This window comes from Chelonia mydas, chromosome 2 (genome assembly GCF_015237465.2).
Source record: "Chelonia mydas isolate rCheMyd1 chromosome 2, rCheMyd1.pri.v2, whole genome shotgun sequence".
Lineage (NCBI taxonomy): Eukaryota > Metazoa > Chordata > Testudines > Cheloniidae > Chelonia > Chelonia mydas.
This window is the reverse complement of record NC_057850.1, coordinates 10099113-10112713: the sequence shown is the minus strand read 5'-3', so window position 1 is coordinate 10112713 and position 13601 is coordinate 10099113. Positions and strand designations below refer to the sequence as shown.

General features: G+C 37.2%; 1 protein-coding gene across 9 annotated transcripts in view; it reads right to left on the bottom strand.

Moving 5' to 3' along the window:
- Positions 1 to 13601, bottom strand: part of PTK2 (protein tyrosine kinase 2) — a 373208-nt gene that overhangs the window by 76226 nt on the left and 283381 nt on the right. For 7 of the 9 annotated variants that reach the window (XM_043539037.1, XM_043539034.1, XM_043539033.1 and 4 more), the window contains 3 exons: positions 13023 to 13079; positions 10562 to 10659; positions 6514 to 6598 (listed from right to left, as the gene is read on the bottom strand). In XM_043539037.1, coding sequence (XP_043394972.1) covers positions 6514 to 6598; positions 10562 to 10659; positions 13023 to 13079 — 240 coding nt within the window. Of the gene's footprint in view, positions 1 to 6513; positions 6599 to 10561; positions 10660 to 11752; positions 11774 to 13022; positions 13080 to 13601 lie in introns of all 9 variants that reach the window. The other 2 variants (XM_043539038.1, XM_043539029.1) reach the window with 1 other exon arrangement.

Genomic DNA, 13601 nt, shown 5'->3' with positions numbered 1-13601 from the left:
CATGGGGAAGGAATCCAATGCTGGTCATCCCAATTGTTGGAATGTAGAGGTCTGATGCCTTGCATCTGCAACAGGGAATAACACCTCCTGGAATAAATTGGAGATCCCTGAACACAAAGTTCAGAGTCCGAGTCAGAATGCTCTTCCACATGTTGTATCAGAGGTGACAACCCATCCTCATGGATAGTTGAAGGTGGAGAAGAGGTAGGTCTCCCAGAAACATAAGCAGTCAGTGACCAAGCTGATCCCAGTATCAATAGGCATCCAGAAGTTGCAAGGAGCAGAGACTCAGGCTCATTTGGTTCATGGAGGATAGGCCCATCAATGGCTATTAGCCAGGATGGGCAGGGATGGTGTTCCTAGCCTGTTTGCCAGAAGCTGGGAATGGGTGACAGAGGATGGCTCACTTGATGATTACCTGTTCTGTTCATTCCCTCTTGGGCACCTGGCATTGGCCATTCTCAGAAGACAAGATACTGGGCTAGATGGACCTTTATTCTGACATTGTATGGCCGTTCTTATGTTCACGTCTTTTGGGTATTGGAATTCCTACAGGAGAGCGCTTGAGACCAGGATTTCGGTGCTGTCTTCCTCTTGGATGCTCTCGGTGGCCTTGATCTCGAAGACAATGGGGCACTGGCAGATGTGGAGGGTCTCTGTACATGGGGGTTCCCTGTACCCAGATCCGAAGCCAGTCTTTAGGCTTCTTTCATCCTTAATAGTCTATACTTAATTTCCTTATTTTTAAGTGGATATCCATTTAAAAGAAGAGCAGATTTTACACTTGCAGGGAATGTGAGTCTCCCAAGCAATGAATGCTGTGGGAGTGTCCATCACTAACAGAGACTGATTCTTGACAAGAAAGGCACCTTTTAAATCTCAAGGAGCCTGGCATCCCCAACAGAAGAAAAGTTGTTCAAGCCCCTCAATAGGGGAAACAGAAAAACAAAAATGTATTTCTTTTAATAAAAGGGGAACAAAGGTTCCAACTACGAAATACTAAACCTACGACTAATAAGAACTAACTATACAGTTAAACACTAATAAAATGGGGAAACAGGTACACAGCAAACAGGCACATGCTAGACTTCATCTCTGCCAAAGGTGGTTGAGAATGATGTGACGGTGGTTTGCCCATGCAGCCCTATATAGCCTTGCTATAGGGCACAAGGATGTGTAGGGCGCATGCATGGGCAGAACAGGCACTGCTATCAAAAATCTCTGATCAAAAGCGTAGGGGTGCATGTGCACCTAACATGAAGCACCGACAGGGACATTACTCATTGAAGAACATAATTTAGGAATAGTTCAATTGCACATTTTTTATTTGTTAGAAGGTAAAGGGAAAAGTAAAATGTGTAATTCAATAACCACACAAAAATGCATTTCAGTGCTATGATACCCATAGAAAATCTCATGTAATGATTTGGTTTACATCAGATTTTATTTGCTATGGGCATAATTAACTTATTTTTACTCCCAGCAGTGCAATAACGACACCTTTCATGTCATAGTTATACACCTTAGTTACTAATGCTATGGGGGAGATAATATTTGCTAGCTGAAGAAAAAACATCAGCCTTTTGATTAGGTTTGATCTCATGACACACAGCAAGTTTCCTAAAATATATCTTAAAATTATATTTCCTTTATCTTTGCAGCTCACACTGTTGTGGTGGCTCAACAGAAATGTATATTCTTCCCTCAAATTAAACGGTCTATTTTAGTTTACATAATATGTGCCAAAAATAAAAAAAACCTTCTATACTTTTGGCTGCTAAACAGCAGATTAATGCTGCAAAAATTAAGGATTTTTGTACCATAGTCTGGTTAGTCCAGGGGTGTCCTCTCAGCCTCCACACAGCTGTCACATAATCAACACATTTTACAATAATCATCCCTATTATATTAATAAGTATAGTCTAGTTAATAATTCAATATTGCACCCCTCTATGACAAAACTTATAGAACTTAGATATAACGAGGTGCCCTGTGATTATATTCCCTTTGAAGCTTTTAAAATACATTTATTAAACAATATAGGAAATTAACAGTATACATATAGCAGCATACTTCTCTCACAGAACAAAACAAAGGTGTAAGTAGAGGTAGGTTTAGTGGGGTAAGTTGAGTTGGGTGATAATGGATAACGGATTACATTACATTTGTGGCTGGATCCCGTCCCTTAACCATTCACTTCCAGGCTTTTTTGAAACAGACAATTTTTGCAAACTAAGTGTCTCTTTTGAAGGTTCAGAGGAGGGGGCAAAGCTACTTGGACTCCACTGAAATTCACTTCCAGTCTTAACTTTTTGTAAATACAACTTATTTCTTTGGGAACAGATTACACCATGATCTTGAAAGCTTCCGAGTGCTCTTGTGATAATCACACCCAAAGCAGTTTTTAAAAAAAATCAGATTTATTAATGTGGAATACATTGTACTGATTTGATTATGAAGCAGGAAAGCAGCTTAAACTGACCAGAGAGGTTTCCTTAAAACGAAGTTACTGCTAAAAATAATAATTCATTATTTTGTCTGATAGGGTCTTGGCAGTTTTCAATACTACAGCCTTTTTTTCTGGTGACAAATGTACTCTACGAATTAAATCAAATTGATTTTGCTTGCTTGAATCTCCCAGTTCCAGAGAAGCAAAGTTACTGTATCAGTGTACTACCTAGTTCTCACATTAGTATATCTTTTATCCAATTTTCTGTCCTGGGGATGATTTTCTAAAGACAAGATTCCCTCATCACTAGCATCTGAAAAGAATGAATATTTTGGAGGAAGAAGCTATTCATTATAGCAAGTGGAAGATGGAAAAAGCCCTCTGAAAAACTGGCAGCTGAAGTGGCAATATGCAATTTAATTATATACAGAGGTGTTAATGTTAACATGCAGCTTTGTGAAATAAAGAGATGAGTTTAAGACATCAACAAAAAAGCTATTGAAGACAGAGATGTAGATCTTAAAAAACATTTTCTCACTTCCAATAATTTTTCATTGGGTCATTTTTCATGTTAAAGGACCTGCACTATCACTTTTGTATCAGCATAAAAAACCCAAACAAGCCTCCCTCTCCCCTCAAAAAACAAAACCCAAACCCCCAGGTTATGAATCGAAATCACAAACATTTGAAGCAACATAAACCAGAGTCAGCTCTGTCACCTGTAAATTATTATTACTGTAAGTATTAAAATTATGGTAGTGTCCAGTGGGTCCAGTCGAGGTTGGGATCCACTGTGCTGGACACTGTAGTAATATGGAAAGGAGTCAATCCCTACCCCAGAGAGCTAACAATCTGAAGACACACACAAGTGAAAGGGCATGAATGGGGATACAAGCATACCCACAAACAAATTAGTATGGTGAGGAATTGGCCCAGCTTTGTTAGTTACATGGAGATTGTAAGTTGTTTTTTTTTTTTTTAAACTGGGGCAGAGTAGAGATAGGAAATAAGGAAACAGAAAAAGAAAGGAAGGGGAAGAGGAACAACAATAGCTTGTCACCAGCCCATCCATGATCAACAAATTGGGTTTATATGCATCACCTCACAGAAGAAGAGAGTCTTAAGAAGGGATCGGGGGAAGGATAAGGAAGAGTCTGTGTGGATATTTACCGAGAACATTTTCCTGTGCAGATGGGGTAGTATGTTTAAGGCTGGGAATGCTGGCAGAGAGACAGTGCAGGTCAACTTTGCAATGGGTTAACAGATAAGCCAGGTAAGGAGTGCCTACCCTGTGAAGGGCCTTAAAAGTAAAGATAAGAAGCTTGTATTTATGTGGAGGTGAAGGGGGAGCTGGTGAAGGGATTCAAGAGGGAGCTGATGTGGTCAGAGCAGTAAGCCAAGAAGATTATCTTGGCAGCAGTAATCTGAATAGATGTTTCAGGGCCAAGGTTGCAGAAGTCAAGGTCAGAAAGGAGGACATTACAGTAGCCAAGACATGAAACGATGAGGGCTTTGATGAGAATTTTGACTGTCTGGACAGAAAGGAAAAAGACTGGATTTTAGAGCTGTTGTGTAGGAAAAAGTGGAAAGATGTTGAAAGGGTCTGAATACGTGGGTCCAAACAGAGGACAGGGTCAAAGATGACATCCAAATTATGGTTCGTATTGTATGATTGGGAAGATATAATCAATGGTGAGGGAGAAAAGGGAAGAAGAAAAGGCTTGAGGGGAAAAAAAATCAAGAGCTCAGTTTTGGAAATGTTGAGTTTAAGATGACTGGACATCCACAATGAAAAGTCAGAAAGACAGGGTGAAATACTAGATTGAAAGGAGGGAGTAAGCTAGCTCATCAGTAGAAAGGTAGAATTATGAGTCATCAGCACAAAAACAGTAGTCAAAGCCACTGTACAGGGAGAAGAACAGAGGCAAAGAATGGAGCCTTGAAAGACACACACAGAAAAGGGGAGAGGGAAGGAGGATGACTCACCAAACAAGACACTAAAAGATGGTTCAGAGAGCTCAAAAGAGAATCATGAGAGGACAGAACTACAGAAGCCAACGGAGGACAAAATATCAAGATGTAGGAAACGACAACAATACAAAAAAGCTTCTGAAAGGTCACAGAGGATAAGGATAAAGTACAGGTCCAATATCTGACCAACAAGAAATTGTTAGAGACTTTAGGAAAAACAGTTTAGTGGGGTGCAGAAGATGGAAGCCAGATTGAAAAACGTCAAGAAGAGAATTGAAGGAAAGGAACTCCAAAGGTCTATTGTAGACAGCACGTTTAATGAATCTGGGGACAAGGCGGAGAAAGAAAGGAGATTGGGAGATAGTTTGAGCAGGAGATGGTGCCAAGGGTGTTTTTCTTTCTTTCTTTTTTTTAAATGATAGGGGAGACCCAAAGGATTCTTGTCATGGGAAAGGAAGTAACTATTAGCCAGGATGGGGAGGGATGGTGTCTCTAGCCTCTGTTTGCCAGAAGCTGGGAATGGGCTAGAGGGGATGGATCACTTGATGATTACCTGTTCTGTTCATTCCCTTGGGCACCTGGCATTGGCCACTGTCGGAAGACAGGATACTGGGATAGATGGACCTTTGGTCTGACCTAGTATGGCCATTCTTATATTATGTTCTTAACCTGATGAGAGTGAGAGGCTGAGAAGAAGGGACAGGGCAAGGAAAGTTAGAACATAAGAATAGAAAATGAAAGAAGGATGGGGTCACTGTGAAATAGTCAACTAGGGAAAGTGATGGAAAGCAAATCACTTAGAACTAGACTGTGTCAAGCATGTACTGTGGGAGCCATGCTGCATGGGCCTGGGGATGGACAAAATGACCTAACACAGGCTGATCTTCTCCTTCTTTCAGGAAAGAATCTTTTCTAGGTTTCTACTAAAAAAACAATGCTCATGTGTTTACTATTTGGCCTTTTCTGATTTGCCATGTTCAAGATGCAAACAGAAGCTCTCTCATATATAAATCATTCTTTTCTGTATTGTTAGGAAGCATCAACCTACCATGTTTCAACAACCTTCTCTTTGTTTGCTTAGTAAGTACTGTGAACAATACCTGAGTTTCCTACAGTGACTAAAAAGGAGCACACAGCTAGATACATACCATGTTTTTAATTAGAAAACCTTGCACTCAAAAAGGAATAAACCTTTAGCATTGAACATAGCAATTTTGTACAGAGAATTTTAAAAAGGTGACAGACATGGAATAGGAATGTCTTCTTACCTTTGGCCTTAATCAATATATTGATGCAATATAGTGATTTTACATGATCTCACAGGCGTACAACAGCAATGAACAAGAAGAACGTGAAATAAGACAGTTCTATGTCCTGTAATATCAATTTATTTTACAAAACAGGATGTTAAGGAAAGAAAATCTCTTAGGAATTCTTTTTGGAGGTTAACCACACCAGCCCCATCCCACCCAATTATGAATATTCAGTTGAACTTTTATGGATACATTTTCTAACACACTCACAAAGTTCTCCAAAGCTTTCCTCTGTATGCATAAATGCTGATTTTGTTAACATGGTGAGTTCAGGTTATGATGAAATCCTTGCTCCAAATATTCAAAATGTAGGCCCCTACGGTCTCCCAAACAATTTAACAAATCCCTTCTCATGGCATAAAGTCTTTGCAATCTTACTATCAAACAGGAAGACCTGTCCCTCTGGAGTTTGTTATGACGCATTGCAATAGGTTGGGTTTGTAATATCTAATGGGGAAAGGAGGATATGGGGTATTAAGTCTCACTTAACTTTCCAAGAAGGTCTCTTTCCTGAAGTCTTAAATGTGTCACGCAGCACCATTTAATTTGGAAAATCAGATAAGCAAAATGGCTGATTTTTAAGATTTAAGCAGAGCTGTATGCCACATATCAAAGGACAGGACCAAGCTCATGTGTATTAATAAAATGTTTAAAAATATATCAATAGTATGTGGCACAAAAAGCTAAACGGACCTCAAGAAAGAGAAACCTGCAAAGAAATAAAGTGTTTTAAAGGACTGTTTCCAAAAGTTAGACCAAAGGAAATGTTTTGTCACTTACAGGCTTCTTGTAAGAATTTCTCTCTCACGCTGTCTGAAGTGCAGTTTTTACATGTTTTGATTGCAACAGCCATAGCTGGATTTTCCTGCAAGAGTGAAATCTCAAATAATAAAAATGAAACCAATCACAAATACACTTCTTAAAGTACAGTATGTGTTTTAAGAGACAGTAACAGACGCTTAGCGAAGCACAATATTTAGTTAAAAAACCACTGGGAACATGAAAGTGTTCATGAATTAATAAAAATATTAAAGATGAAATATTTATAACCAACATATTTTACATTACGTTTACATCTAGAATATCAAGTTAAACTTGATCAGTCTGAAAGTATTACTCCAATTTACAATAATAGATAATTATAAAAACAGATGACCAGCTAATCTGAACCTTAGAATGCATTTTCTAACATTGCTGAAAAGGTGGCACACTATGGACACAATGTTAAGTGATGCAGAGGAAACAAATTGCTTCGAGCTTTAAAAATGTATTTGGCTTGTGCAACAAAGAAACCTATGAAAAGCCACACAAAGGATTTTCTCAGGGTTTCACACTCTTTTTAGGCTTCTGCACTGGGGAAGCTGAATGTAATTTTGACTGACTCAAGCCTTTAATAATAACCACATCATTAATAGGATGCACAGTAATTAAATGTTTCTATTTAACTCATAAGCTAAGAAAGAATGTTCAGTAAATATTTTATGAAATAGCCTGCCCACCAGTTAAAACAGGGATTTTAAAGATTTTTTTTGTACTTCATCTATATTCAAAATCAGAAATAAACAAAATATAGCAGCCAATCGTTTCTCCTCTGGGTGTAGAAAAATGAGAATATTGTTGATACAGCCTGAAGGAGGCCTCCTGGGCTAAGACATCATCTTTAATTTTCTTTTTCTATGGTATGTTTTATAAATACTTTTTTTTTTTTACAGGTTGCAGACAGCACACAGAAGCAGCATCAGTTTTTCTTTTGTAAAAAGCTTTAGGATGTTTAAGCTTCATTTCTAGCGAAAAATGTTATTTTGAAATATTCATTTAAATCCAAATTAACTGAATAGGTAATCTTCAAAACAAGATAGTAACATTCATTTACTTGTGGTTTTGCAGCATTCTCAAAACAACAGCTCTTTCAAGTCACCATAACAACTGCTCCAATGGAAGCATATCTTGATGATGATATCTGAGCCAATACAATTAATTTCGCATGTCCCAATACAAAAACCCCGGTCCTGCGAACATGCAACTCACATGAGTTGTCCCACTGAGTTCACTGACAACTGACATGCTTTAACTTTACTATATTAAGTGTGCAATGACCACTTAATGGGCCTAAATGACAGAACTATGCACTATTTGCAGAGATGAGATTAAAAATTCTTTTCTGCTCAAAAATGCTACTTAGATAGCCAGGGAACATCATCTTCTTGCTTATGGAATTGAGCTCCTTACCTCTCTCTGAGCTAAATTGAGTTGAGGACGCTGGGCACCTCACAGGATAATTAATCCTGGTGTGTGTTCATTCTGTTCCTATTATTATTTCTATTTTTACATACAAATGTTACTGGGATAAAGGAAAGATTATACTTCTTGGGTTTAAACAATTTTAATATCTATTTTCTGGGTCACTCACAGCATCTGTTTCTTAATCTTGCTCCCTTTCAATCCCAGTGATGAAACTATATCACAATTCTAAGAAGGACCCTGAGAGAGAAACAAATACATTTTAAACACAAAAATACCCCATGTCATTTTAAAGTTGATTTTGTGGATCTATTTTTCTCACACTCAAACAGTACTCTGAATAACTGAAGGCCTTATCTAAGTAACCTATAATATTTTAGGATATAATTGTAAATCTAGATGATTTTATTCTATTCTGACATAAGTATGCAGTATGGTTTCTACAGAGGGTATTTTGGAGATTTCTACTGTTGTACATTTTATAGTAATCAGTTTTATTGTTGAGTGAAATAGTTTAAGTCTTTGTAACTAGCAAGAATTTCCTGGCAATGTGCAAGATAAATGTAGAAGGGACAGTCATATGATGAAGTAAATTCAGAGAAAAAAATTAAATTGGTTAGGAAAAGATTTTGGGTGGAGTGGAGGGAGAGATAATATTAAGGATACGGATGACTGTGCTAAATCTGCCATTATAATACAAGGATAATGATCCTGAGTAATGAAAAACAAATAGCTTTTTATATATGATATGATAGGGATAGCTCAGTGGTTTGAGCAGTGGCCTGCTAAACCCAGGGTTGAGAGTTCAATCCTTGAGGGGGCCATTTAGGGATCTGGGGCAAAAATTGGGGATTGGTCCTGCTTTGAGCAGGTGGTTGGACTAGATGACCTCCTGAGGTCCCTTCCAACCCTATGATTCTATGATCTAAGTCCTTCAAGTTTGTTCTGATTGGCCTCAATTCCTACCCCTAAGATGTAAGGTCCTATACATGCATTTTCCATTCAGCCTTTAGCATCAAAGGCTGCTAGTGATTACCAACTGTTACCTATCTTATGAATGTTTAATGTAAAAGTGACATTCTGTAAGAGTGAATGGTGGGCTGGATTCTTTTATGACTTGTGCACAATTAACAGAGTTAAAGATTCTTTGAGTGCAATTTAGTAACTACTGGGAATAAATCAGCTTGTTTTTTAGATTCCAAGATACAGCACTTTAACAATATCACTTTTAACAGTAATTTTTCAGACTAATCTTTCATCGAATTTGTAGAAAACAAAACTTTCACTGACTTAAATGGGTGCAGAATCAGATCATAAGACATTTTAACCAGTTACAGGAGCTTTTCTATAAATTTTGTTATCAATCAGAAAAAAAGACTTTTTAGAAATCTCTCTCACTTACTTCCATTAAATTAATTTTTCACTTATTTTCAGATCCTCAAAAATGCGTCCTTTTAGTCTTGATGACCCTAAACTAGCAAAACACTTAAGCACATGCTTAACTTTAAGTACATTAGTCTCACTGACATCAACTGGACTACTCATATGCTTAAAAGTGCATTGCTGGATCTGGGACAAAATTACTATGTATCTTCTGAAAAGAAAGCGACAAGTAATAATTTGATTAAGGCATTCGTTTGTGCAAGTGTATGTTTAGTGCTGATCAAAGCCTGCAATTTACAATGTGTAGGCCAACTGCTTTGCCAATGCAGAGCCCCACTGACTTCAATGGAGCTCCATGTGGGCACAACAATCTGCCGATGCATTGTAAATTCCAGGATTGGGGCCTTAATCTTTAGCCTCTTTGCTGAGTTTCGGAAAGGGGTTGGGGGGAGAGGGGCAATTAAAACCAGCTATGAGAGTGGCTGCATATAGTGGATACTTGTTTACCAAGATTGAGGCAGACCACCAGCTTGTTTCACATAGGCAATTAGACAGTTAAAACTTGGGTGCGAGATCATCTAACATTATCACCAGAAAATCTCACTACGTAGTTAAGTATCTTCACTAGTAAAAGAGTAATATCACAGACTAGAGTCAGATATTTCAAGAGAGCTCAGCACCCACAACTGAAACTCCGTCTTCAAGAGAGCTCAGTTTCCATGAAGACACTGAACAAATGGCCAGACTAGATGATGAGCTCTTTTGAAAATCTGGCCCCCAGCAAGTGGGGCAAGTCACATTGTTCTGTTCCCAAGACAGATAACCTTAGCATGCTGAGATATTATCCAGATGAAGAAGAAATAGCACAAGGTGGAGTAAAAAATCATCAGTTCTAATCCTGGCTCAATCGATTTGTGTGTGGGCCTGGGCAAGTCTACTTTGCCTCAGTATTCCCCCCCATCCGTAAAATGGGAATAATAGTACCTAGAGTAGCTACTTCACAGGGGCACTATGGGGATTAATGTTTTACAGCAATTTTTTTAACATATTAAAGCACTATATAAGTGCTATACATTTTATAAATACTATTACATCAAGCCACTATCAATCAGCATTAGTTCACTCAGGTGGACCACAGATAAGACACATCAGGTTTCTAGTAGATTTTCTGAAAATATATGTTCATATTAAAAAAGATACTTACTGGACTCATGTAAACTCCTTGATGTACATCTCCAAACTGTCCTTCTCCGATACAGCGTCCCAGTTCAATTCTCTCTCTCTGAATCTCATAATCTCTGGCTGTAATAATACAATGGATTTAAACCTCAAACTACTGATGAAAAGCATTCAAATGAAATAATCCACAAGACGTCAAACTCAAAGTAACCCACTCCAATGCCTAACATATGAATAACTAAGATTTAAATTTGCTGAAAGCCAACCTAGACAAAAACTATATACACAGTGGAATCCTCTTAAACAATTGTTTGAATGAAAGCCCTGAATAAGACAGTGAAATCTGACTTACTAAATTAATTACTATGCAATATTAATTTCAATGCAATAAATATAATTAAATCCTTCTTAATTATGGCTTTTAAAGGAATAAGGAAAGGAACACAAATAGCCTAGGGTAATATGGAATTAATTAACTACAACCTAAAACCATATGGTTAAGAGGATTCCACTATATGATAGTTTAGATCTCTGAACCATCAAATGAGCCAAAAGTATTTTTAAAGAGGTGGCTGCAGGGGAAAAAAATGGAAGCAGAGGACTGTAAAAAGTAAAATGAAAAGTATAAAACTCTGACTGTATCACACTTTTCTAGTTGTGTATAACTGGTACAAAATTGACATAAAATGTTCGGTGATTTATACAGTTTTATTAGCTTTGTTCTTTAGTAGACTAGGTACACCCAAGACAAGAAATGGCTCACTAGTTCAGCAATCAGATTTATTCAGTTCCAGGTGAATTATTTAGTTGGCAATTTAATTTCTGGCAAGCACTGAAAAAAATACTATTTTGGGAACAGTGGAAACACATATAGTGTGAATTTCTACTGATGTCATCATCTCCAGGGGAAAAAAATTGATTCTGATCCAGCATAGGCCTCATGCCTGATAATTTTATGGCATTATTAGCGCTACAGAAATGACATCAGCTAGCTGGAAACTAAAGCAATAAATGCCTTTTTCATTTATTTTTAAAATATTGCATTTTCCTCTTTAAAATTCCAAAGCTAACCAAAGAATTGGTTTAACTATAGAAACACAATTAAACCAATTAACACAATGCTTATTAAATGAAAGTAAACAACTTTAAACTGAAAAACTCCACAACATTTCCAAAATTGCAAGCACACAGAGATGGTTAAAGGAGCTCCTGTTACCTTCATCTATTCCATAGCTTTCTGCAGTGCATTTAAGAGAAAAATCAAACACTCACTTAGAAATATCTTCTTAAAATTAACGAGACATTTGGACAAATATTTCATAATATTTAAAAAGATGAAAAATGTTAGCTTTGCCAAAACGATAACTTACCCAAGTGATTTTATGTTTGTACTAACACAAATCATGGGCCTGATCCTGCAATCTTTATTGAAGCAGGGCTCAAACTTGCAAGATGCATGTAAGCACATGACTTGAATTGGACTTCTCTCATGACTAGGGTTAAAGGCATGTTTTAGTGTTTTGCTTCATCAGATCAAAGTGCTTAGCACCTTGCAGGAGCCCACAGGTTAAAGTTCTCATCTAAGTAAGGACTGCATGATTATTCATATGCAATATCCATTTTTAGAATGAATAAAATATCCCATTTGTCATATTTCTCTGTGATCCTGGGTATTACTTTAAAGTAGATTAATGCAGTGATTTTCTGTACACTACTCAAAATGTATTATTCACTTTCAATAAACGTATGTTTTCTTGTTGCCAAACAAATTCCTCAGCAACAAACCGATGCTTTATTCTGAATGCTTAAGTGCTGAATGAAATGTCCCTCCGCTGTGACAAGAAACCAGGACTGCAGAAGTCTTAAGTAAATCATACCCTTGAACATTCCTGAGTTTAAAACATGGGTATGAATTTAACTATGTCACTGGGTTTTCCCCCCATCATCCCACTCCTTAGCTACAGGTATGATTGAAGTGAGAGTTTTCTGCAAATCCATGTACCTGTTACTATTCTATTACAGGTTAGCAATAAAAAATTACACAGCCAATCCCAACATAAATTGCTTCCAGAACTTTTAACACCAGATTTTCATTTTAGGGTAGTTAACACTAGCCTTCCAATTTCCGACAATGGCACAAAATAATTTCAGCAGATGGTGTATTAGCCTTTTGCCTTTGAAGACATCGATTCACAAGAGCTATGTGTTTTCCTCCATGTCATCAACACAATTGAAAATGCTGTGTTTTGGTATGAGATGGGATTTTACTGTAATACAATTGAGTACAGTAAAATATATCATAGAATTTGTTTACCTTTGCTTTAGAGACTGAGCTTGAAGGGCTGCAGAATTCCTGAGGCCTCAGAACATAATCTCACATAAAGAACATTTTCTTTGTGAGGCTTTGAAATGCAATTTAGTGCTTCCGCAATCTAAGAAGCTTTTCAGTCAAGTAAGAATATTCCAAAATTAACTAGTGTACTTACTTGAGGGCATTGTGTAAGTATCTTCTTCATCTATAATCTCCGCATAGTCATCTGTTTCTGTAAAGGAAGAATCGGAGAATTTCGGGAAAAAGACATGCTAACAATTTTAAAAAATCTTTATCCCACCTCCCACAAATAAAAGCTGCTATGTACTTAACAACCCACTTTATACCACTGCGGAAATGCATTTAAGATAGCATGACTAAAATCTGCACGTGCACAGAAATTACGATGACCTCACTGTCCACTATGTTTCAGTACACATCCTTGTTTCTGAGGGAATAAAAGGAGAATGCATTTTTTAATGTATTAACTCTATAATTCAGATCAACTAGTCTAAACTCATGACTTTTTAATAAATAATTCCTCTCAATATCATTTATAGAGATTTTCCTCAATAAAAAAACAATGTTAACAATGGACAGAGACTGCCCATATCAAGAGATTAAACTCCTTTCTCTTTGGTGAAGTGCAAATCAGATAGGCTTTTGCAGTTCTTGCTGTGTCACACAGGCAGAGCAGACTGTGTCCAAGGACAGCAAAATGCATACTGTTTACTATGTGATTGTCTGTAGGTCA